At 40.3% G+C, this 27,724-nt stretch overlaps 1 protein-coding gene across 19 annotated transcripts in view; it reads right to left on the reverse strand.

The window, feature by feature from the left end:
• Positions 1-27,724, reverse strand: part of LOC122789306 (calcium/calmodulin-dependent protein kinase type II subunit gamma) — a 2,351,533-nt gene that overhangs the window by 453,192 nt on the left and 1,870,617 nt on the right. For 12 of the 19 annotated variants that reach the window (XM_044056632.1, XM_044056627.1, XM_044056634.1 and 9 more), the window contains exon 13: positions 6,495-6,557. The exons of the other annotated variants lie outside the window; for them this stretch is intronic. In XM_044056632.1, the coding sequence (XP_043912567.1) occupies positions 6,495-6,557 (63 nt within the window). The remainder of the gene's footprint in view (positions 1-6,494; positions 6,558-27,724) is intronic. 19 annotated transcript variants of the gene reach the window in all.

Consider the following 27,724-nt stretch of genomic DNA (forward strand, 5'->3'; position numbering starts at 1 on the left):
AACTGGTCATTTGGTGATCAGTGTTCAACCCCAGTTAAGAAATACAAACAAAGTAGTACAATGACAATCTCCAGGGTCCTAGGTTGGAGCCAGGTTCATGATAATACCACAGTGCATAAGTTGGCTAGGAGGAGATAATCACTCAGTGTCATGATTTACATATGTCCAGCAGAGCTAAGGAAGGAAGCGTAATCGTTAGCGACACAAAGCATAGGTTCTTAAGTATTTAAGAGGTTACTGATCCAGGAGGATGCTTAGAAGCCTAGTCCTTCATTCCCATGACATTTTTAGCCCTTGTAATTTAATTATGAAGAACCCAGAGCCAAGCAAAACATTTACATGTTACCCCTACCTATAAGAAACAAGGGTGCTAAAGCAAAGGGTGAATTTGTGGTTTCCCATCCATTCATCCAGATCCAGATTATACTGGAATACAGTAACTGAAGTAATTTGCTTTAAATGCAGAGGAAAATGATTACAAAAAATGGGTAGTCCGTGATGCATGATAAAATACAATACATGCATATTAAAGCAATACTTCAGGATGGTTAAACTTATTTAAACTAAAACGGAAACACAAAAGACAATACAAGGACATTAAATGACATACCATTTCACAACATAAACAGAAGATGACAGAAATTTAGCATGTGATTCTAAAGCACAGTCTTTTCTAATAACTACATCACTAAACTAAGAAGGTACATTTGCCCTGGAATATCACAACAGTAGAGATAATTAACTGCAGGTACGATATACTTAAATTGCATGACACATTAGAGCAATTTGTGTAAAGATAGGTTCAGATCTGTTGATGACAGGTAAGGAGTTCCAAAAACAGACAAGTATTTGGAACTTCTTCTGATGTAGCAAATTGCATCGTCTTTTCATATGGCAAAAGAACTATAAAAAGAACCAAACAGTGTACACGACCAAACATTTCCGATACAAGAAAGGTGCACTGGAGAGGCAGAAAAGATTATGCAGCCCAGTGCACACCACTTACAGAAGGGTTTTATTATTCTGTACAAATACGGCACTAAATATGAACAGGGCTCTTTCTTGTTGGGCATTACCAGCCCTGCACAGGGTGTCTTTTGTGGAGGGGGGCTACATGCTGCTTATGCTCAAACTGCTGCACCAAGTACTTTTCAGTCAATAATCTGCTGAATTTAACAGCATATGCAAAAAGAACAGCACTTCACTAGAACAACTTACCAAGTTATTTTTCCAGGTCATCAGCAATGCAGCACAATAACATGCTACTTTCAAAACATTTTTCCTCCATCTTGTAACTGGTTATTTTCCTTATGCTCCTAGATGCATCTTTCAGTCTTCAGTCTTTTACATAAGATGCCCAGTGAGGCAGCCATGACGTCATATACCACAGAGACACTTCCTGTATTTGAAGGCTGCACAACTATCACATGGGTAATATGCATAACTAAACTTGTTCAAGTCTCTGTAAGCAATGAAGCAAGCTTTTTCCAGAACAGTTTCACCTTTGCTTGTCCCTGGTTTGGTTTTCAGGGCTACACTTCTTTAAGGATTATTCTGATAAAGTGCACTCTCACAAAGGAATGAATATGCTTTATGCACTGTGTGTGTTAAATAATATGACTTTAAAAATTCACATTTACTCCAAATATCTTATACATACATCTTATCAGTTACTTTCCACTTAAGGTTTCTCAGTATCTTATACTGATTTCAAACTTAGAAAATTAACTACGGATTCAATAAGTGTTTAATCAGAAGAAAAACATGAAACAAGTCATCTCAGTTACCCAAACTGTATTTTGTTGTCAACTCGATAAATAATAAAAAAGTACAAGTCATATCTGCTTTCTACTTTATCATAAACTGTTTCACTACAGGAGCAAAGTGAATGCAACATACTATAAAAACGAGTGTGTAAGCATATACTAACAACCGGCAATGAAAGGGTTCATAAGCTCTTCTGTCTCTGGCATCAAATGCACATCATCTTCGCCTACAAATGCAAGGATCCCACCAATCCAACCAAGAAATGCCTTTATCACACCACATGCCTTATTATACCATGCACAGAAAAACACAAAACTCCCACAAAGGGTTGGCATAAGGGAAGGAAAACATTTTCTTACCAAACACCAGAGCTGGCATTGATGGGGACACACATTACAGGAAAGTAGTAACCCCGAGTATCTAGACAACTTTAGCATTGGGCAGCCTTCCTTTTTTTAAGCTGCACCCTCAAATTTATGCAAAAGGCCTTATAAATTTTATCTACTAATCTGAGTTTGTACCCAGTAAAGCACACTATCAAATAAATGGCCTTGGAATTGTGTTCTTGCTCAAATAATCTGTTATTTTTATGTTTAAAACTCCAAACTGATGTAGAGAAATAATGGACGAAGTTGCTTAGATAAGTGTTCTGTATTCAATGCAAGGCCTCACCAGTGACACAGCTCTGACACAGACTTGAGTAACCAGATTACAGCACATATTGTTGGTTGTATTTTTTATTCATTCTATTGTTGACCCTTCTGATTTCATTCATTTATGGGCCTATATTCAAACAGTAACTGAGGAGATAGTGCCACTGACCTCTGATTTCCTCTTTCTACAGATATGGCACTTAAATACAGGCCAGTGAAGGTCAGATGCAAAAGTCATTTGTAACATTACTGACCAAACCTACTCAGCAGGAAGGACCCAAAGTCTGTTTGCATTCAAAGAAGGGTGGTGGTGAATTAAGCTGCATGTTCTGGGAAGGGATCTTTGTAGAGACGGGTGCCCAAAGAGTACAGATTAAGTGTTGACCATTTTCTCCTTACTGCACACAATGCACAATATTGTGCTTTACAGAGACACTCCTTACCACACACAATCAACATGCACTACTGTGCCTGAAACCTCTCCTCACAACACACAAGGAACATGCTGTCTTGTGCACAAAAACTCTCCTTACCACATAAAAGTAGCATGCACTCTCATGTACAAATACTTTAGTTACTATACAAAGATTCTCCTTAGCACACACAATGAACATGAAATTTTACACATGAAAACTCTCCTCAACACACAAGGAACATGTATTCTTAAGCACAAAAAATACCCTTACAGAATACAAAGAACAAACACTCCCATGCACAAATGATGATCTTACCACAGACACATTAAACATGTACTTCTTTGTACAGTCTTCCCTTACAACACAAAACAAGCACTCCTCTGCAAAAAAAACTGTTCTTACTGCACACAAGGCACATATGCTCCATTACACAGACACTCTCACTGAACACAAACACACACAGAAATGCACAAGACCGATCTTCTCTGCACACACATGGAGTACATACATACCTAGCTCGCATCCCTTGGAATATGCTGACCCACACATGCAAAACCACTCCTCAGCACATACACAGCAAATGAGCACATTCATGCACACATCTCATTACATGCAAGGAACATACACACCAATGCAAAAAGACTCTGCCCAGTGTACCCACTGAATATACACAAATGAGAAAGAACCTCTCATCAGTACATACAAGGAACATGCAAAAAACATATCCTCACTGAGGAGCAAAGAATATACACAGCTATGCACAAAGACTATCTTTACTGTCACAAGGGATGGGGCTACTTCTGAGGACTAAAAAAAAATCAAAAGACTGAATCATAAAAGACTGAAAATTCAAAACAGTGAATGATAGAATTTGCCACTTTTCCACTGTTGTGCAATCCTGGAGTTGGTATATAAAGTTACCAGGGGGTGTGGGGGATGCAGCACCTCACATGAGGGGTGCAGGGGGACTTGCCCCCCACATTCCAAACGTTTTCACTATTTTGCATCTTCTTTTGGAATTCAGTCTTTTGGCTCATCTGAAGTAGACCCCAACAAACATACACAACCATGCACACAACCTCTTCTCATTGTAAACATGGAAATTGCACAACCTAAACACACACACACACACACACACACACACACATGCAATCTTTCCACCTTAGCGTACAAGAAGCCGGCATTTTCTTATACCGACAATTCTCACTGCAAAAGCACAAACTTTTGTCACAGAGTACTGGCAATAAACAATTCCAGACACAAACGCAGCACAAATATTCACTCCTGTAAGCATAAACTCTCTCACACAGGATACCAGGAATATACACATCCATAAGCCCAACCTCCCCTTATCGCATACAAGGTACACACAGCACACAAAGATCACAGACACACATAAGCCAAACTACACAAGGATCACATTGATGCATGCAATACCTCCTGGTGCACAGAAGGAACACACACACAAATTATGTACTAATTCCTCTCAGTGCAAACAAGTACTATACATTCTTTGACTCACAACACAAAAGGAACACGATGTACAAACTCCTGTCATTTCACACAAGAATCTTATTCTTACATACAATCTCCACTCACTCCACATGAAGATCACACAGTAATGCATACAAATTCCTCACACAGCATGCAAGGAAAATGCAGTCTCACAAGACAGATACACACTATATAAAAAAACATACACTAATATGTACAAGCTCCAGTCACTGCACACTACGATCATACAGTTCCAACATAAACACATATTCAAAGTCTGCTCACCCTGCATAAGGAACACACAGTAATACACACAATCTCATCTCACAGCAGGCAAGAGCTATACACTCTCACATATACAAATGTCACTCATACCACATAAGGAAAACAAAGCAATACATACATACATATTCCACTTAGTGCACACAAGGTATACACACAAGTATCTACTAATGCCTGTCAATGCATACAAATACCATGCATCCACACATGCACACCTGAACTCCATCTGCTCCACATAAAGAATACAATTGGATGCACACAAAGACCACAAACTGCACACAAGGGGCATGTACTCTGACTTGGACAAATTCCATTTGTTTTGCATAAGGAACACATGCATATACTCCTCTCACATAGCATACATAAGTATGTACAAATTCCTCTTGGTAAATACAAGGAAATCACAATGATCTGTACAAACTTCTCTGTGTAAACACAAGGACAGCAGAATCATATTCACTACCTTCTCAGTGAACTCACTGAAAACACAATGTTATGTACTAACTTTTCTTAGCAATCGCAAAGAAAACACGATATGTATGAACTTCTCAAAGGGAGCAGAAGGAAAACACAGCGATATTCTCCAACTCCTGTCAGAGAACACAAAGAACACAAAATGACACACTAACTCATATGAGGGCACGCAAGCACCATTCACTCATGCAAACTCCACACATTCTGTATAAGGAATAAAGTCCTCTCTCAGCACACAAGGAGTGTTCACTCCCATATAAGCAAACTCAAACTCCAGTCGCACCACTGCCAGATTTTTTTCCAGTGGTGCCAACAGCAATTTTCTGATCGCCCTGTTCCACAAGAGTGCATTTCAGTATCTACACAACATCTCAATGCAGTGACCTTTCTGTTGTGTTGACACAAAAATGGGTGGTCATCCTAGCCCACAGTCTATAGTACAATCAAAATGCACTCAACATGGTCATTGCATTATACCCCCCTACATATGAGAAACCCCTCAAGTCCCATGGATGACGGATACTGGACAACAAGGTTCTCCTACAAGGAGGGACCTTATGTTGTGCTGAGGCCACTGGGCTACAACAAACCAGTATCAGTAAGACAAGAAACACAGGTTATTAATTCAGTTAATGGAAAGTTCTCCAACACAGTATACCAAGTCATCAGATGAAATAGACTACAATACAGGATCCACCTCCCAATGCGAAGCTGAAGGAACTAAGTGCACCCAAGATGCAGAAATTTTACTGTGCTATGGTCTGGTAATAGAATGACACTACAGACTCAACAGATAGACCTCATGCTTTAGACGTTACTGTGTGACAAATAAAGCAATCCATTACACAAAGAGAGTGACAGTTAATTGTGATCAAAGATGCAGAATAGCAAACAGCAAAAGGAGACTTCAGAGACAAATGTACTCCACCGTACAGTGACATAAAATGGACAGCAGTAAGACAGAAAAAGGATCAAAATTTTCAAAACATGGCCTGAAACAAATCATTGCTAAACTGCACTCAAAAAAATATTCACATTATCCATGCAACTGGGAAAACCAAACCAAACCAAACCCAGACAGTCTTAAACAGGGAAGGTAAGAAGAGTTGTTCAGACACATCCTTGTGCATGCAGAGAGAGAGAGGAGGTTTTTCTTCTTTCAAGTACGGAGCCCCTAGGGTCTCTGCCACAGCTACCAAAAAAAAAAAAAACAAGCATGCTATTCTTGTTAGTGTCAACTTCACTCAGATGAGGTTGTGTTTTCCCAGGTGGCAAATACAAAGTATGCATGCCAATCCTAGCTGGAAATCATAGGATTATTAGCAGGCAAAGAGGAGGCATCAACATGCAGTTACAACAGGAAGAAGGGGAACAGAATTAGGGGGAATATGCATCGTGTGCCACATACCTTGCTCAGCCAGGCCAGCAGCACTCGTGGCAGTGGAAGCGGGGCTGGTGCTCTGCCTGCCAACTAATTGGACAAAATTCATTCAGTGGGAGGAGCCACATTACAATATAGGACCCAATCATCCAAAGAATATTCATATAAGGAGCAAGTAGCAACCAAATCAATGCAATCATGAATTCAAACTCTATTTCCTTAAAAACTAAAACAAACAAAAAAGCAGTAGTCACTAGCAGAAAATATTCTTATAATAATATATGATTTAAAATGAGTTCACACCTTGTTCAACAATAAGCTTTACAAACTTCTTAAAGAGCTATAAGAATGTTTATTGTACCATAAATGGTTATTAAGACTGTTTATTGTACCATAAAGCTCAAAGCCCCATTCATGGTTATTTCTTTATTCTTTCTGAAATAATTTTTAAGATCTCTTATTGGGTATCTCCTTCCTTGTCCAACCCAGCTCTGTCTGCTGTAACAGCTGACTGTAATTTGGTGGTGGCATCACTAAAGAACACAATCCAAAGTATCAACCTTCGCAAATCACGTTAGTCAAAAAATCAGGAAAAAGGAACACTCAGTGCTGAAAGATAAGAAACCTCAAAACAAATAATGCTGAATTTACAGATACATGAGACAAACTGGGAGAACAGCAGTTCCTTTCATTCAGGAAAGGTACAACATATGTACTGTTACCCATCGTTCAGCAACTGAAGAAATCCATCAGTTAAAAGTTTTGTAGCTGTGTAAGCTCTCTATATCTCCTAGTTTGGAGGGATGTGTCCCCTCTTGGCAGCTGCTAAAGTAATTTAACTCTGAAGTTGCACAACCTTGAAAAACAAAGATTTTTATTGAGGAAAATGTGTATTTCTCTTTTCTTCAAGGTTATGTGACCTTGGAATTTGAATAAGTTAGTAGTGGAGCTGTAGGAAATGCAAGGGAGTTTGTCCCATACTGTAGCATACATCTCATATATAGATCATAGAAAGTTACTAGGCTATTGGTCCTGAGGCTCTTGTAAGCCTAGCCAAGAGTTCTGCCCATGTTTAGAAAAGTCAGCACCCAATACCCCTGTCCAGCAGAGACACAGGTGGAATCCCAGGGATGTATTTTTTGTTTCCCATCCAGATTGCACTTAAAAAGGGGTAATGAGGTACTCTGGTTGACATGGAGAGGGAGTCTATTCCACACATGTTGGAGTCCCTGGGACACAAACCTGTCCAGCCAACAAGTCCTATTGATGTCACAAACCATGTTGAGGCTGCGCATGTGGGTTACTTGAATGGAGCTTGACTTGCAGATATGCAGCAGTCCCTACAAGGCGGGGTCCGAGATCACCTTGTATACCAGACAGAAGTCACTTCTGAGGAGTATGTATGAAACTGAGTAGAGGGATCAAGCTTTTAGCCTGTGTATGGTAGATGTTTGAGGCCCTGGATTCTCCTGGTGAGGAACCTCTGCGGTCTCTCCAGCTGCCACACGTGCCCTGTGAGGTACATGCCAAAAGGGGCGCTGCACTCAACAATGGGTCCCAAAAGGGAAGAATACAGCAATGTTCTAACCTCCTTATACCTGGATGAGATACCCTTACTTATTAGGTGGACCATGTAGAAAGCTTTCCATACAATGGAAGCGACACGGTGGTCAAAATTCAGGTTACTATCAACGTGGGTGCCCAAATCCATCACGACTGATTGTACACTTAGGACATTGTTATCAATGTGATAATTTGTGGGGATGTCACTCTCCCCAAATGGAATGATGATATATATTTTGGTATTATTGCTTGTCTTTTGGTCAGTATAGTGTATTGATTCATTTTTGTGCTATTTCACTCTTAAAGGATTAAGGCAACTGCGTCTTCTATTCAGCTCTGACTGGCATTTCATGTTCTGAGAAAATGTTACTTGAGAAATCAATGCAATCACATTCAACATATGCATCTGCACAATGACCTTTTAGAGTACAGTCAGAAACTTCCAGACTGCCTCAGTAATTGCCAAATGGAACATCGTTTGGCTATGAAAAGGCAATAGCATGACAAGTTTAAGTAAACTGTGTAAAACCGACTACATAAAATGTCTCCTCAGGTCCATTTAAAATTAAACAAAATTCATTAGACCTTGGCAGGCACTTAAAACATGCAAATTTTTAATACTTTAAACTGTAAAGATATCCATATTAAAAACAATGAATTTATAACACTGATTTCATATATGACTTAAGAATAACACCTGCAAAAGTACTGTTACAATCTGATCTGTGATATGCAATGGAAAAATCTTAGATAATCTATATGGAGAGCTCAAAAAAGTCCAGGTCTTAATTTTTGAAATTAAAAATACAAGTATATTACGCATGATTCTGTATAATGTTTGTAATTTAAAATACACTGACGGGGTCTTCTTGGCATTGTATACCTTATAACAGAGGTATGATTTAACATCATATCAGATGATCTTCAAGACGGCTTTTTCCAGAGTGTGGTTTGGGTCATTTGGATACTTTATGCTGAGCTTTCTTAAGTAGTTCTTTTAGCCCTCTTCAGTCCTCTTGATCAAACAGTCATGCTACTTTGGTCCATGCACAATCTTCATGACTAAGCAGGGGTGTGTGCCCCCCAACCCAGCTGGTCGATGCACAGCATTCATTAGTAAGTAGGGCTGTGTGCCCCCTGCCAAAGCTGATCTATGCACAACATTCATTAAAAAGCAGGGTTGTGTGCCCCCCATCCCGGCTGGTCCATGCACAACATTCATTAAAAAGCAGGGTTGTGTGCCTCCCATCCCAGCTGGTCCATGCACAATATTCATTACTACGCAGGGTTGTGTGTCCACAACCAACTGGTCCATGAGCAACCTCCGTTAATATGCAGGGTTGTATACCCCCTACCCCAGGTGGCCCATGCACAGCATTCATTAGTAAGCAGGGATGTATGCTCCCCCACCCCACAGATGCTGCTCCCCGCCTCAGCTGGTCAATGCACAACATTCATTAGTAAGCAGGGTATTGTGTCCTCCACCCCAGCAATTCTTGGTTGGTGATTCTCACTTAAATTAAGTTCTACTTGCTAAACACACACTAAACTACAAAACATATACAATTCTAAGTATGTTTGTTAATTATAAAGATTACTACACTGTAGAAGGGCTGGAATGTTTAGGGATAACAGGTACTGAGGGCTGTAATAAAGCTCCAACTGTAGCCAGTCTTCTCAAAGATATATGAATATGGCAAGTGACTATGCATTTGTCAGGTTTATTTTACATCAAGCAGATAGAACACTTAAGTATTACTTTGAAATTAACTTTAACAGATGTGGGAGAAAACTGAAGGGCAAAAGGAGGAACTCAAGGTAAGATCCCTGAAGTAGCTAAATTCCAATGGATATTCTACTCCTGGAGTAGATGTGCAGACATAATGCATGGATAACCAGGCAGCAGTGGCACAGATGAATGTCACTGATACATTTTTCTAAACATGCACAGGAAAGAGCCACCCATGGTTAAACATAATTTAATTATGCCAATTAAATGCTTGTTAAAGTACAGTTTTGTACCTACCATAAATGTAGATGTTCGAGTGTTCACCCTGCTGCAGTCATCACACTTGGGTTATCCTGTCGTCAGGCGGTCCCGCAGTCGGACGGAATTCCAAAGTCTTGGTCCGGCGTCGGTTGCTGTCGCCTCTTCCCTGAAGTCAGTGCGCCAGGGGTATATATAGTGCAACCAGCGCCATTTTCTTCAGTTTTACTTGCCCCAGATGTCAGGTGCCCCCAAAAAAGTGATCAGAAATTAGTACCAAATGGAGTAACCTCTTCCCAAGCACAAAATCCCTTCAGTTATAAGCAAATAAATCATTAAGGTATTGAAGAGATTTGGTCAGTAGAACAGTGGGGATGGAGGGAGGGTACCCTGGACTGCAGCAGGGTGAACACTCGAACATCTACATTTATGGTAGGTACAAAACTGTACTATGTTCATCGTGTTACCCTGCTGCAGTCATCACACTTGGGTTGAATCCCAAAGCTAAGGAAGGGGGGAGGTATCATAGAGGATTAGTGGAGGCTATAAGGCCCTGCAGAACTGCAGTGGCGAAGCCCGCCCTGGTCTTAGAGTAAAGAGGTAAGTGATAGTGTTTGGTAAAGGTATGAACTGAACTCCAAGTTGCAGCTTCTAAAATCTCCTTGGTTGGAACCCCCCTTAGAAAGGCTGTAGAGGTATCTGTTGCCCTGGTGGAGTGGGACCTAATGGTAGCAGGGACTGGTTTCCCATGATGAGTATAGCAGAAACGTATGCAATGACCTATCCATTTGGAAATGGTTTGCTTTGATATAGCCTTCCCTTGAGTAGCTGTAGCATAGGATACAAAGAGCTGGTCAGATTGTCTGAAAGTCTTAGTTTTGTCCAAGTAGTAACGAAGTTGCCTGTGAATGTCCAAGGAATGCAGGAGTCTCTCACCTTTGTTCTGTGGATTTGGGAAGAAGGTGGGTAAGTGGATGGTTTGATTTACAGCCACACTGGAAACCACCTTAGGCATAAAGGAAGGATTAGTTCGTAGAGAAACTCTGTCTTGATGAAAAATGAGGAAAGGTTCCACTGCCATTAGTGCCTGTAGCTCTGAGACTCTTCTAGCTGAAGTTATTGCTAGGAGCAAGGCAGTTTTCCATGATAGGAACTGAAGATCTGCAGAGAAAGCTGGCTCAAAGGGAGGTAGTGTTAGTTTTTCCAGAACAAAATTGAGGTCCCATGTAGGTGTAGGAGCTCTCCTGGGTGGTCTAATGTTTTTTGCCCCTCTGAGAAACTGCCTTAGAAGAGGATGTGAAAATAAAGGTGGATCCGTGTTGTAGAGAGCTGAAATAGCTGAAGCATGGATTTTAATGGAGAAAGAAAGTCCTTTGTGCAACATCTCAGCTAAATACTGTAGAATGTGAGGCATGTGAGGCTGAATTGTGTCTTGGCCTTTAGCTTGGTTCCAGGCACAAAACCTTTTCATTTGTCCGAGTAAGCCTTCCTGGTGCTTGGCCTCCTGGCTTCCAGAATAACATCCAGAACTGCTTGGGAAAGAGGAGCTGGTTGTTGTATATTTAGTTGATTTGCCATGCAGCCAGATTTAATGTTTTGAGCTGGCTGTGAAGAATCTGATTGTTTTGTTGTGTGAGCAAATGGGGAATTTGAGGCAATATCCATGGTGGGCTGTGGGCCATATTTCTCAATAGCGGGTACCAGTGCTGGCGTGGCCAGTCTGGGGCTATGAGAATCAGTCGTGGTCTCTCCTTTTTGACTTTCAGAAGAACCTTTGTGAGGAGAGGCAGTGGAGGGAAGGCATATACTGTCAGGTTTTTCCAACAGAAAGAGTGCGTCCACTTTCCAAGCTTGATGGTGAAATGTCCTTGCACAAAATTTTGTTAGTTGATAGTTTTGAGGACTGGCAAACAGGTCTACATCTGGAAGGCCCCATTTTTGAGTTATCATTGCAAATATTTGTGGATCTAGTTTCCACTCGTGGGGGATCCTTGATGTTTCTGCTGAGGTCGTCTGCCAATGTGTTCTTCTGTCCTGGCAGGAATTGAGCTTGAACTGAACTTGGTAAGCCAGAGCTGTGTTCCATAAGATCATTGTTTGCCTGCATAGAGGATAGGGATGTGTACCCCCTTGTCTGTTTATGTACCACATTACTGTGGTGTTGTCCGTCTTTATTGCAAGTTGTCCTGGATGTAATAGATCCTTGAAGGCTGTCAGAGCTTTCTGTACAGCTAGCATCTCTTTTTGATTTATGTGCAGATTTCTTTGATCTGCAGTCCATAGGCCTTGAATGCATTGTCCTGCCATGTGTGCCTCCCAGGCGTAATCTGAAGCATCTGTTGTGATAGTTTGCCTGGCCGGGGGTAAGGTGAAAGGCTGACCCTTGTTTAGGTGACATGCCTGTGACCACCATAGAAGTTCCTGCTGTAGGCAGGGGATGAGAGATATCATTGTGTCTAAGCTGTGGCTGTGTTGAGACCATACACTTTTTAGGTACCACTGTAATTTCCTCATATGCAGCTTTGCAAATGGTATCATTAGTATGCAAGATGCCATGAAGCCCAAAGCCTGCAGAATTTTTCTTGCAGTTAATTGGGTCTTTGCTGCCAATGTCCTGAAATATTGAGTCAGTTGTAGTTGCTTGTTTGGCGTAAGATAAGCCTTCTGGGCCATTGTATCCAAGCTGGCACCCAGGAATGTCATTTTTTGTGAGGGTACTAGTTTTGACTTCTTTTCGTTTACTGTGTACCCCAGGCAGTTTAGTAGATGCTTTACAAAGGCCAGATGATGTAGGAGAATGTCTTTGCTTTCTACTTGGATGAGGCAGTCATCCAGGTATGGATATATTTGAATTCCTCTTTGTCTGCAGTATGCAATTACTGGTGCCAGGCATTTTGTGAAGACTCTGGGCGCAGTAGATAAGCCAAAGGGCAGTGCAGAGAATTGGTAATGGTTGAACCTGCAATGAAACTGAGGTATCTTCTGCAACTTTGTCTGACTGGGACATGCAGGTATGCCTCCTTGAGGTCCAACGTTACTAGCCATGCTTCCTTGCCCAACATGGGAAGTAGCTGCTGTAGAGTTAGCATCTTGAATTTGGGTACTTGTAAGTGTTTAGAATTGAAAGGTCCAGAATTGGTCTCCAGGCATTGTCCTTTCTGGGCACTAGAAAGAGTCTTGAATAAAATCCTTGGCCTTGCTCTCGAGTAGGTACCAGTTGAATGGCTCTCATGTCCATGAGAGCTGTAATTTGCTTTTGTGCCTCTGCCCATTGATTTTGTGGCAGGTTTGGCATTCCTCTTTTCTTTGGCAAGGTGTGAAAGTGGAATCTGTATCCTCGTAAAATTATATCTAGGACCCATTTGTCCTTTGTGACAATGTGCCAGTTGTCTGCAAAAAGTGCGAGTCCCCCCCCCCCAAGGGGGCTGCCAAGAGAGTATTGCTTGGCCAGATGAGGTGCAAGTCATTGAGTTTGCCTTCTGGTGGATTGAGACCTGTCTTCTCCTCCCTCTTGTGTAGTAGTGCCCCATTGGCGAGGCTTATACTGGGCTTGTGGTTGTCCTCTGCCCCTTGGGCATCTGTATTTACCCCACTGTGGTCTGTCAGTAGCTGGAAAGGACCAATTTTTTGTTGGCCAGTTTCTGCTGAAGCGAGGGGGTTGTACCTGTACGAAATCTTTGACTGTCTGCATAGATTTTGCCTTATCCTCCATTTTCTTTAAAACTTCTTCTGCTTTAACTCCAAAAAGCACATCCTGCTGTAAGGGAGCGTCTAGTAATTTTGCTTTAACATGATCAGGCAGAGTTTGTTCCTTTAACCAAGCATGCCTATGTATAACAGACCCAGTGACAGCTGCTCTGCAGGAGGCCTCCAAAGAATCAAACCCACATTGTAAGGTATGTTTGCCCACCTGCTCAGTGGCGTGCAACAGATCCTGTACTTCTTTCAATTCAGATTGTTGAGGGAGAGTGGTTATTCTTTGCTTTAACTGAGAGATTAGGAATTGCTGATATTTAAGCATGTGAAATTGGCAATTCAGTGCCCTCATAGCTAGTGTGGCTGAGGTGTAAACCTTTTCCCCCCCCACCTGTCTAGCGCTCTGGAATCCCTCTCAGAAGGTACTGGGTTTTTAGCCATAGAAGCCTTAGCCCCCTTGGGACCCTGGGAGATGGTCTCTGGGTCAGCTGCAGGGCTTTTGTAAAGAAATTTGTGGGAATCAAGCACTCTATAGTATCTGTCAGGCTTAGCTGGAGCAGGAGGTAGACAGTCTGGGTTCAAAGTGGATTCTAAATAAACATCATCCACTATGTCCAAAACTGGTGGGATGGCAAGTGGTCTGTGTTGGGGGAGTAAAAGAAACTCTCTGAGCCTTTTCTTTGAGTCAGAGTAGTCCTGACCTTCCCAGTGAAAATGTTCTCTCATAGTGTGTAAAGTTTCCCCAAAGGAGTAGTCTTCAGGAGGAGAAGCTGAGGGAACAGAGTCCTTAGCATCAGAATCTTCATAAGGAGAGAAGGAATAATCTTGGTCCTCAGAGGTGTTTGAAGAAATGGACACTTGTTCAGAGGATGCATTATCTTCCTCTTGTCTAGGCCTTTTACCAGGAGGGGGCTGGGAACCCCTGATTAAAGAAATCAAATCTTCAGCCATTTTGAGCATCTGTTTCTTAGGCATGGGGCCTTGAACAGGAGACTGAAGTGCAGTCCTTTTAGATTTAGTAGGAGTCTTCGACTTAGAAAACGTTTTAATGGTGAGAGTCGTCAGTCTGAAAACGCCTTCAGAAACCGATGGCGTTTCTGTAGCACCGACGTCTTTTGTAACAATGTCGTCGGAAGGGCCTGAACTAAATGGCTGTCTCGGCCTGGTGCCTTCCGCCAACATTTCTGTAGCGGTCTCAGGTTCCAGATCTGCGGTAGTCAGGGGCTGCGTCGAAGCCTCACTGAGGACCGGAGAACCGGAGACCGGATCAGCCAAGGCCTCGGAGTCTGGCTTAGGCCTGGGCTGTCTGTCCTTATCCCTGCGTTTTTTGTGCACGCCGGTAGTCGGTTGCTCCGACGGCATGGTGTAGTTAAATTTCCTACCGAAGTAGTGTCATGCGAAATCAAAGCGTCTTTTAATAGTACGCTTATTAAACCTAGCACAAAACCGACAAGAAGTGACGTCGTGGTCTGGGCCTAGGCAAGATATGCAATAACAATGAAAATCCTTATGAGGTATTTGCTTCCCACAAGAAATACAATTGTTAACTTTTTCTGACATCAGTCTGAGGCAAGAAAAGTTTCCCCAACGGGGTACTTAGCTTTATAGAAGATTTCGGTCTGAAATTCGCATTCGAAAATCTCAGGAGTCGGCCGACCGGCACTTGCGAACTGCTTCTGCTTTGGGCACCGCGCGGCAAGAAAGACTGAAGAAAATGGTGCCGGTTGCACTATATATACCCCTGGCGCACTGACGTCAGGGAAGAGGCAACAGCAACCAACGCCAGACCAAGACTTTGGAATTCCGGCCGACTGCGGGACCACCTGACGACAGGATAACCCAAGTGTAATGACTGCAGCAGGGTAACACGATGAACATCCAACTGTTCTGTACACAATAAGCAATCAACTTGTGAACGTGTTTATTTGGTCACTCCCATTTCTTCTTAACAGGAATGCAAAAGATACCAAACTGTTACATCTTCCAGTGCCTATGACTGCTTTGGATAAATCTATAATGCACACTAGGAGGTGAATTAATTACTAAAGAGACTGGTCAGACACTATTTTAGTAAAGAAATAAGGATTCATCCACAAAAGCATTAATGCTTTGTGAAAAACAGATAAGAAAGCTGTAAAATGTACTGACTTCAGATGGCCAAGACCACATGCCAAAGCACAGGTTTCATATCCATCTGTTAGAGTAGTATTTCTCCAAAGCTCAGGCTCCAATGTGAGTCAATGAGACTGCTGTATACTTAAAACTTGAATAATTCATTAATTTGAAATTAAGCTAAATCCACGGCAATAGTCAATGAGAATGTGCATCTGATTCCAAATCAATACTACCATAACACAGTAAGCCAAATACTACACAAAGTATAAGCATGGATGGTGGTAAAGTATTTCTGTTTTAGTACATTTTTATGTGAGGTCCAGCATAATTTCTTGACATGCAGAGTGGTTCAAGAAGCTTGCTGTCATGTTGAATTCAACAGGATGTAATCTTGGGCTGTTAGTGTGAATATTATAATATGTAGAATTGAAATGTTTTCTTTTACTTTTGCATAGTGAATGGATTAATACCCTTGGCTTAATCTAATAATATTTTTTTGTGAATGCAAGTTTTAAAAAAATGAAGGACCACAATGTAATAAACACTTTTCTTTAAGCAAATAAATGTTCACTGTCCGTTGAAAAATCTGGAGTGGAAGGCAGCTCCACATTCTGATCTTATGTTTCCATGGAAACATGCTGACTAAAGGTGAAGGTGAAGGCAATAAACTGGGAGGCCTGTAGCTTGTTTACTTTGAGAAATGTAAAATTAAAAGGTACAAGGGGAAGGAGGCTCAGTAAAAATAAAGTGTGAAATTATTGGAAGAAAATAAGAAATACCAGCTTTTCTGTTAACTAAATATTTTAATGTATTTACTAGAACAGTGTATACTTTAGTTTTATTTAAAGATAGACAGTACACATTTTCTTTAGGCTAAAAGTTCATGTTTTCTGAAACCATACAAGCTGTTTTTCACATCTGGGAGGGCAATAACAGACAGCAATTAGTGCAAACAGGAGCACAGGCTGTAACATGCATCTCAGCATGGCTTAACTTAAGGTAAGGTTTTGCCTGTGTGTGTGCAGGTTATTGATTTGGTACAATTGTTCCTATCAGCAGGGTTAAACTTCATTATTTGAAGATATACATAGTTTTGTGTGTTTGCTTTAAGTTAAAAGGCTATGGAGGAGTTCTGTGAGTGCTTTTTTGTTTGAGAATTTTCATTAAAGCAAGAAGTCTTGTAAAATGTGACATAGGTTCAAATGGAGATGTCAAGAAACAACTTTATAAAAGATCAACCTAACAAGCATCAATGGGTGCATATAGCATAAAAGCTGCAAACAGACATTTAAAAAACTATCATACATATTAGGTGAAAATAAAAACTTATTTTCATAATGCCTACACAAAATGTATTACTTTGGAATATGAATGGCCTCACAAGTATAGACAAAAAGGAAAGAGTACTGAATTATATTAAGAAACGCAGTGTGGAAATAGCAATGCTATAGGAGACAAACTTGGAAAGAAGTAAGCATGTGAATTTCACAAAGAAAGGATTTCAGAAGGCATATTCAGTAGAGTATCAGGGACTAAGGAAAAGAGGAGTACTTACAGTAATTGCTACAGGAATTCCAATAGAGCTGGAAGAGGCAAAATAAGATAGTAATGGTTGATTTACGGTAGTAAGGGGCTACTGGCAGGGGTGGAGGACTATGCTGGCATGTATTGATGTTCTACCAAAAACTGCTATAATTCATCTTAAGAAAATTCTGAGAAAAAATATCAGCTTTCAGCAGAGAATATTACTTCTAGGTGGGGACTAGAATTTGATTGAAACAGTGAGGATGTATCTGGGGGCCTAGAATGAAAAATACAGCAAAAGAGGGTAGATTTTTGAAGAAATTCATGAAAATAATTAGTATGGAAGACATGACTTTAGTAGTAGTAGGAGCTCAGAGAGAATTTACATATTATTCTCCAAGGTACAAAAACTGGGCTAGGTTAGACTTATATTTCAGTGGCGCATGTGCATTTAATTTAAAGCTTTGATAGGCATCCAATAACTATTTCAGATTGCGTGCCAATAATAACTAAAATAAAAATGCAGGGTGATGAAATAAATATGAGATATTGGTGCTTTCCCACCTGTTAAACAGAGGAATTTAAGGAATGGGTAGTGGAAATTATTTGGGAGTTATTAGGGAAGATAGAAAGTTCTTAGCTAGTGAGTGGGATAAAATGAAAGTGGAGTTTAAAAACAGGGTGGAAATAAAAGAAAAACAGATATGGGTAAGAAGCAACAAGAATTTAGCGGGGCAGACAAAAGTTAAGATGCAACAAGAATTTAGAGGGCGGACGAATGTTAAGTATTGCAGAATAGAGGGAATCTCACAGAACAAGATACGCAGCTGCACAGTACTAAACAGAAAATAAGGCATGGCCTCAATAACATGCACGAGTTTAGAAAGATTGCTGTTAGGCAATATTTTGATGACAGAGCACAAAACCTTTTAGCACAATGACTTAGGCAAGAGAAAGTAGAAAGGGTTGTTGCCAAGCTTAGGGAGCCTATTACAAGGAAAATAATCAGAAATCCTGTAAAGGTATTAGAAATATTTTGCAAATTTTTTGTGAAAATCAGTATAAAGCAGAGAAATATAGAAATCAAGAAAAAGTACAAATGGAAATTTTTATGGAAGAATTAAATATGCTACAGATAGGGGAAGATGAGGCTGAATTATTAAGAGAACGGGAGGAAATGAGATGAAACTGGTGATGTAGAAGTAATCTTCAGGAAAGTCTCCAGGAATAGATGGTATTGCCATGGAAGTTTGGAAGCTAGGAGAGAAGAAAGTGATAAAGATCTGGAAGGTTTTGTTTAACAGTATTCAAAAGGAGAAGTACCATCTTCCTTGGAAGAAAGCATTGGTGGCTGTAATACCAAATAAGGTAATAATTCATCAGATCCAACTTCATGTAGGTACATTTCTGATTATTAATCATAATTATAAATGGTTTATAACAGCTAAAAGAATGACAAAGGTGATGTCAAAATTGATAGATATTGACCAATGTGGTTTTGTGGAGGGGAGGCAAACATTTGACAACATTAGAAGAACAATGATGATCCAGAGGGAAGCAGAATGTAAGAAAATACAACTGTTGTCAGTGGGTCTTGATGCAGAAAAAGCATTGGATAGCTGGGATTTCAGGAGTATGGCAATGGAAGCATTTTCTTTCCCTGGCACAATAATACAGTTAATTATGAGGATATATGAGGAATTGGAGGAGAAAATTTAAGTGGGGGAGGAGGTTCCTTTCTGATAACTTCTGTTTGAAAAGAGGAACCAGACAGGGGTTTCCTCTTTTCCTTTTATTTGTATTACATTTGGAACTATTGGCAAAAAAAAAATAAAGGACTCAGAAATTCAAGTACATAATTGGTATAGTAATCAAGAAAAGTTGGCTTTGTTTGCTGATGATATTATTTTGTACCTGATAAAACCACAAAAGGACATTTCAGTGTTGTGGAACATTCTGGAACAGTTTCACGTCTTTTCTGCATACAAAATTAATGAAGTTGAAACAAAGACAATAACTGTGAACTGTGTAGCCAGACACAAACTGGTTCAATAATACATAGGGACATGATAAAATGAAGCACTTAAGAGTAGGGATTAAAACGGATTCTGTTTTGGCAGCTAAGGATATGTGGGAAAAGACTAAACAAAAGATAGTACAAAAACTGAGAAAATGAAAGCTCTGTTTTATGGATATTGATAGCAAGATGCACAGTTGTGAAAATGTTTTCAGTCCTTTAGTTTTATACATAGATCAGGCACCAGAGGAGAAGTTGTGGACTGTAATTTATAAGGAGTGGAAGTACCACCTGGGAGAGGAAGAGGGCAAGGACCAAGTGGGATAAGTTGATCCTCCCAACAGAATAAGGTGGTTGGGATCACGTGATTTGAATGGATATTTCAGAGCTACACAGTTAATGCTCCTATATATAACGCAAGCAGAAAGCTATAATTCAAAAACTGTACTAAACAGAAAATAAGGTATGACCTCAATAATATGCATGAGTTTAGAAAGATTGCTGTTAGTAAGAGATGATGATGATGATGATGATGATGATGAAATATGGAAGAAGCTCATTAAATAAGGAGAGACTGGGATTTTGAATATACATCCTTATGGAGAATAACAACAGCCATACAGAATATTACAATGTAATGAAAGTATTTGCCCTTCCTGATTTTTTATTTCTTTGCATGTTTGTCACACTTAAATCTTTCAGATCATCAAACAAATTTAAATATTAGACAAAGATAACCTAAGTACACACAAAATGCAGTTTTTAAGTGATGATTTTATTTATTAAGGAAAAAAAATATCCAAACCTACATGGTCCTATGTGAAAAAGTAATTGCCCCCTTTGTTAATTCATGAAGTAACTGCGGTTAATCACATTTTTTGAAAAGCTGAGTTTAATTTCACTAGCCACACCCAGGCCTGATTACCGCCAGACCTGTTAAATCAAGAGATCACCTAAATAGAACATGCAAGACAAAGTGAGGTAGGCCAAAAGATCCCAAAAAGGAAGACATCATGCCGCGCTCTAAAGAAATTCTGGAACAGATGAGAAACAAAGTAATTGACATCTATCAGTCTGGAAAAGGTTACAAAGCCATTTCTAAAGCTTTGGTATTCCAGCGAACCATGGTGAGAGCCATTATCCACAGGAGAAAACATGGAACAGTGATGAACCTTCCCAGGAGTGGCCTGCCTACAAAAATTACCCCAAGAGCTCAGCAACAACTCATCCAAGAGGTCACAAAAGAACTCAGAACATCTAGAGAACTGCAGGCCTCACTTGCCTCAGTTTAAGTCAGTGTTCATGACTCAACCATAGGAAAGAGACTGGGCAAAAATAGCATGCATGCAAAGTTCCAAGGTGAAAACCACTGCTGACCAAAAAGAACATAAAGGCTTCTCTCACTTTTGCCAAAAAACATCTTGATGATCTCCAAGACTTTTGGGAAAACATTCTGTCAACTGACGAAACAAAAGTTGAACTTTTTGGGAGGTGTGCGTCCCGTTACATATGGCGTAAAAGTAATGCAGCATTTCAGAGAAAGAACATCATGGCAACAGTCAAACATGGTGGTGATAGTGTGATGGTCTGGGGCTGCTTCTGGACCTGGATGACTTGCTGTGATGGATGGAACCATGAATTCTGCTCAACAACAAAAAATCCTGAAGGCGCATGTCCGACCATCAGTTCGTGACCTCAAACTGAAGCACATATGGTTTCTGCAGCAGGACAATGATCCAAAACATACCAGCAAGTCCACCTCTGAATGGCTTAAAAAAAAACAAAATGAAGGTTTTGGAGTGGCCTAGTCAAAGTCCAGACTTGAATCCAACTGAGATGCTGTGGCATGACCTTAAAAAGGCGGTTCATGCTCAGAAACCCTCCTATAATGGCTGAATTACAACAATTCTGCAAAGAAGAGTGGGCCAAAATTCCTCAACAGTGATGCGAAAGACTCACCGCCAGTTATCGCAAACGCTTGATTGCAGCTGTTGCTGCTAAGGGTGGCACAACCAGTTATTAGGTTTAGGGGGCAATTACTTTTTCACATAGGGCCATGTAGGTTTGGATATTTTTTTTTTCCTTAATAAATAAAATCATCACTTAAAAACTGCATTTTGCATTTACTTGGGTTATCTTTATCTAAAATGTATATTTGTTTGATGATCTGAAACATTTAAATGTGACAAACATGCAAAAAAATTAGAAATCAGGAAGGGGGCAAATACTTTTCCAGTGCACTGTATATTTACTAAGTAGAAGAAAGTATTCTAAGAACTAACCAAGACTGCAGAAAGGAGATTCTGCTGATAGGGATGACTAAAATTAGGGGTACAGAAAATTGGCAGGAGAGGACTGGAGTTCAGCTTCCAAGGTATTTGGGAGAAAATAACTACAGAGAGAGAAAAGTAACAGAGTGGGAAGGGGCCAAGGAGACTGTCTTCCCTATCAGGGACTGATATCAGAATATAGAAAAGAGAAAAGGATAGAGGAATCAAAAGTGAAAGACCTCCTTTGGTAGACTTTTTAGTTAACTCTAGAACAGAAGCTGCTGTTACAAAAGGGATAATTAGAAGGGCATGTAAAATGTTGCATGATAACTACAGGAATCGATCAGAGGAAGTTGGAAAAGACAGGGAAGAGAGACTGGATAAGCAATTTACGATGAAACAATAACAGAACATTATCTACTGTTCCCAAACATGCAACAAAGTCTAGAATATTTAGGGTTTTTGGTTGGAAGTGTTACATTGGTATAGTTACACCCCAAACAGACTCAAGAACTTTCCTCAGGCAGATGGCAAATGTTAGGACTGTGATGGGGAGAAAAGAGGTCATTGGGAACATGTTTTGGGAGTGTAATAAGTTGGCAGACTTTAACAATTCTCTACAGAGAATTCAGAAATACAGGTTGAGCAAATGGGTGTAACTAACAGAATTATTTATTTATTTTATTTTATTTATTTATTTTGAGCTTGAATGCAGGCTCTGAATGGTCTAGACATAACAAGGCCTTAAGTTTAATTCTACTGGCTGCCAAAAGCAATTACTAAAAATGGAAATCAAAGTCAAAACCAACTGTATCTAAAGTATTGACTATGGTAACGGAGAAAAAATCTGGAAGTGGGACCTTTTGAAAAGAGTATGAACAAATTACACTGAAAAAATGGAAATCGTGAGAACAATACATGCAGAACAATGTTTTGGAAGAGGAGTGAGGTTTAAGGGAAGGCAGGAATTGAATGAGCTATGTAATGTTTGACTGACTGACTGTAGAAGAGACTTTATGAGATGTACAAAATTTGCAACTGAGGATATTTCAGTATGGTTTGTTTTCATTTATATAAATGTAAGACTGCCTATGTCGTCGTGTCTTTCGGCTTTTCCCGGTTAAGGGTCGCCACAGCGGAACTCCGGTCCGCTAATGACTGGTAGTTGATTTTTATGTGCAGAGTTACCAGCCCTGATGCACAACCTTCAACGAAGGTACGCCTATTCACGCATGTCTCCACACAGAAGACGCTCTAGCTGAGAATCGAACCGGACAGCGGCTTACTGTGAGGCGACAACGCTACCGTAAGATTGCCTATGTCATAAGTGATAATTAAATAAAGATGTTTTTTGTTTAAAAAAAAAAAACTTCTGAAGGGCGTCTTTCATCATGTCTAAGACTTTGTTAAATGCCCTGCCAGTACAAAGAGTCCAAATGGAAAAAGCATGTACTAAAAATGCTGTCCATCCAAATCATATTGTAGAACCCTCCTGTTTTTTTTCAGGACAATGGAGGGTCATTAGGCATCTATTTTGCAATTAGATGGCATGCAAAAGCCCTCTGCAGCAGAGGTATCAGGGCTTGAACTGCAGCCATGTGAAGCTCCATGTAAAAGAAGTTAAGGCTGATGCTGTACAGGTTAAGGATCACCAACAGAATCTCAACCCATGTTTCCCATCAGATCGATCTCCAAAGATTACTTGTCTACAACAGATGAAATGTCATTGGTAATTCCTCTAACAACCTTTTATTTGTCAAGGAGAACATGACGTGGAGAACTAAGGACAAGATATGGAAAGTAAAGCAGTTCCCGGACATGGCCTTTTTCCACAACATGAAAAGTCCTGCAGTCCTAGGTAATGGCCATCTTATGGAGGGCAAAGTTGGAGAATCACCCTCTAACCTGAACAGACATAGTGAAGGAGTTGTGGCTACTGCTGGGAGAACTACAAAAAAAGCTACTTGGGATGATGGCTTCCTTAAGGACTAAAGTATGTTTTTGTTTGCTTTTCAGATCATATATTGCATTTCAAGATATTCTTCCTTTCAAAAGGATATTTTGCTTAGGAAAGGAAGAGAAGCACACATGTTCTCCAGTTTAGAAGGTGTCCTCCCTCTTTTTTTATAGGTGTTTGATGGACACCTATGTGTACTCACTTAAAACAATAACTTGCATCATTCAAGTATCACACGAAGCTGAAGTAAAAAAAGTGCTCCTACCACAGCCACCTCTGCAGGATACAGGGATAAAACCCTGGCTATAACTCAGGACTGACTAGTAACATTGGTAGAGGGACCACCAGTAGGGGGAGGGGGGGGATGTGATACTGATACCAGCTCACCTATCTCAGAAAGGGTAGAAAAATCCAGTCTGCTACTGTGTTGACTCCAACCAAAGAACAAACAGACTGTAGCAGCACTAAGCACCATCAGACGTGCTCTGGTTTACCAGTCACAGCTCATGCCCTATACCCAAGTTTAGACACATGTATCCACACTTGCAGGTGTCATTGGCCAAGTACTGAGGATTTGATCTAGATAGCATGTACATTTGTGCTGTGCAGCATGTTTAAGTCAATTAGAAAAATCATACATAGGTGGGAGGATGATAACCCTTTGCTTGCTGTTACCGCACCCAAAATCTCTTGTCACAAGCAGCCCTGGCCCCACAGGTACCAGCAATGAAGATGGGGTACAGTAATTAGGGCATATGGGAAGAAAGAACTGAGCCAGAAGGCTGGAAGCAAAGGAAGCTAATGGCTGTTAAGAAAAGGGCAGAAAAGGTTTAGGAAAAAATACATATGCATCAATTAATCAACACCGACACCTGGTTATTCAGTATCAGTTTACTTACCAGGCTAATAAAAAGTCATTTAAATTAAAACATTTTGAAAATATAGTTTATACAAGAAAATAATGTGTTTGGGGTTAAAAGGTTATACTCCTTTTACATGCGTATTGCATATTTACTTATATATGGTGTTTTTGCAAGTATTGTGTTCTATATCAATAGCAATCTGATAGAAGATTATTAACATATTACTTTGCTATGCCAATCTTACTTGGGTATTGCATTTTACTTATCTATGGTGTCTTTTCCAAATACTGTACTTTGCCATGATTTCTACTGATGTATTTACTATGAATAATTATATTTTCTGTTTCAACTGATTTTTGCTCTTGTGCTATTTTATCCAGGTTGTGGCTGAAATGGGTCCTTGAAGCAGTCCACCCACCCAACCAACTAATCCATAACATAAATAAAATTAACATTGTTGCAAAAACATTAAAATGAAGGGGTAAGTGTACAGGCATTATTTCCAGTATGCAGTAAATTGCTTTCCTAAAAAAGGGTTTAATTTATCATTTCAACAGCAGTGTTCAAAGTCAGCAGTCTCCAGTGTAGATTATTCACAGTATCATGTAAATTAAATGGGCCTGAACAACGATTTTTACAATTTCTCCATAAAATATGCATTACTAGTAGATGCACTCTTAAATGTGTGAGAACAGCTTCCACAGGACTCGTACATTAATATAAACACAGGGGTCAGCCATGTCATTATTCTAATACAGCTAAACATTCAAGGTACAGTAATTGCAGCATAAGTTTAGGCTTCCTTTTTGCTATCTATTGTCTTGAGAAGAAAACAAATGCAAATATAAAAGCTGTTGAAATGCAGAGCACAGTGAAGGTGTCTGCGTCTGAGGCACAGTACATCAGTCTGCCTTGTCGTCCCCTTCAGCATCTGAAACACGTCACATGTGTTGCTGAAGTCAATAAGGTTTACTGACTGCTGTCTCAGTTTTAAGGTTGTTATGCCAAGAAATGGTAAGCCATCAATTATTCCTTCAGCAGTCTCTATCAGCAAATGCGTACGTACTTCGAAATTTTATCAGGCAGTTCACAACTAGGAGAATAAGCTAGGGCACGCTTCATCTGGAGAAACCTGACCAAGTGATTTGCAGGACAAGTCCAACTGGTGGATAACAGGTATGACTATTAACTGTGAAGCCCATAACTTTCTCTCCACACCCTCCTGAAATATAAAACTAAATTTCTGAAAGAAGTGATGATACCCACAATATGTAGAAATCAGGCTTCCTGCAGAGAATTGTCATAAACTGATATTACAATACTAAAAAAAGACTCTGGGTTAACAGGACCATACATATGAGGAATAACTGTAATAGTTCTTCACGGCTTCTGTATGTGAAAGATGTTTCTACTGCCAAAAACTAACTCCCTGATCCCATTTCCCAGTGCTGTTTACTACTGAAATACTTCAGTTTGGGAGACTGCAGTTTACACCCATGCCATTTTCAGTCTACTAGGGCGTTTCTCCTTTCCCCATCATTTTGTGACTGTCACATAAATGTATTTAAGCAAGGGAGATGTGAAGGAGTGATTTCAGCAAATAACATGATTTAATGTTTTATATTTATGATTATGTTCTTCGACTGCTAGCAATTAAGGACTTCACATTCAGGGGAGTTTCTAGGAATCTGCGGTGGTGCAGCGGTAGCGTTGCCTCACAGCAAGAGTTTCTCCCATTCGATTCTCAGCTAGTGTGCAGGGAGTGCCTTCTGTGTGGAGTCTGCATGTCCTCCCTGCGGGTTGAGTGGCATTCCGAAAGACATGCATGAATGGGCATGCCTTCATTGAAGGTTGGGCATCGAGCTGGCAACTCGGCACCATGAAAATCTACTGCCAATCATTAGCGGACCGGAGTTCCGCTGTGGCGACCCCTAACCGGGAAAAGCCAAAAGACAACAACAACATTCAGGGGAGTTTCTGCTGATCATGTACGGTGTAAGCATTCTTTACCTCTACATTTAAACAGGAAGACGAACAGACAGTACTACGATGAGATGGGAGAGATGAGAGGATAAAGACAGACAGGCATGATTGGGGGATAAGGTGAAATCAGAGAAAGAATCCAGCACTGCAAGCTTGTTGGATTTCTTAGGGCTAACTATCCTGATATTAACCAATATTACACAGATCTTTCCAGTCTAGATTGATCTACATGTTTAATCACCAATGCTACACTTCAGGTGCAGAAAGGCCTCTCAACACTATGTCCCAGAGAAGAGAGACAGAAAAAAGTAAACATTTTTTGAGGGGGTTAAAATGTGAAGGAAAAGGTAAATGGCTGACTGATGGATGGATGAAGAGGTATGCAAGAAAGGAGGAGGGGCTGGCTGCAGAAAAGCCAGGAATTAGTGGAATTCCACTGGCTCTGTCTGCATATTTGTGTTTGACATCACATTAGGAATGTACATGGAGGGGGTACTTAGTGAAAGCTGGTCTACTTGCTGTATAAGGCAGCTTACACAACAGCTAGGGTTTGGGGCCAAGAAAGTACAAAGTTATATACAGTGGTATGGACATGGGGGGGGGTCACCCAGAAAAATATACATGTGAAGGCAAAGTATTTATGGTTTACAATTAGTCTTCCCAGGGTGAATTATGCAGCACAATGGGGAAAAAATAGTGATTATGGCCAATATGGCATTGAAAATACTAGACGACAAAAAAGCTGAAACCATCCTTAATCCATAAAAGGAAGGAACTTTTTTTTTTGGTTCTGCTGCAAACGGAATTGGATTAAGACAACATCTGAAGTATTGTAGCACACAAAGAAACGGTTACAAAGCTGCCAAGAAGCATGTATATGAAAGTTTCCAAACAGTGAAAGGGTGGAGCAGCTGATTTAGTGAAAATACTTTGAAAGTACAGTTATGCAATAACATACCATGTAGATGTTCTACCTTCTACTGCTGCAGTATTCCTTATTAAAGGGATATCCTACAGAGGACAGCTGCACATCTGGCCAGCACACCAAACCCTTAAGCCCTTCCAGGTGACATACTTTAGACATATGTCCTATGTCCCGCACAGTAGGTACCCAAGTGATATACAGATGCTTAATACTTACAGCTGAACTGCCCAGGAGAACCAGACCAACTTAAGAGGAACAAAAGAAAGAGCATGTGCATCCAGAAAGTGAAGAAAAAAGGACCATGTCTTAGGTCATCTACAAACTGCCCCTGTCTATAAAGGCCACATATGACAAGCC

Source organism: Protopterus annectens, chromosome 14.part0 (genome assembly GCF_019279795.1).
Source record: "Protopterus annectens isolate FY-2018-M chromosome 14.part0, PAN1.0, whole genome shotgun sequence".
NCBI lineage: Eukaryota > Metazoa > Chordata > Ceratodontiformes > Protopteridae > Protopterus > Protopterus annectens.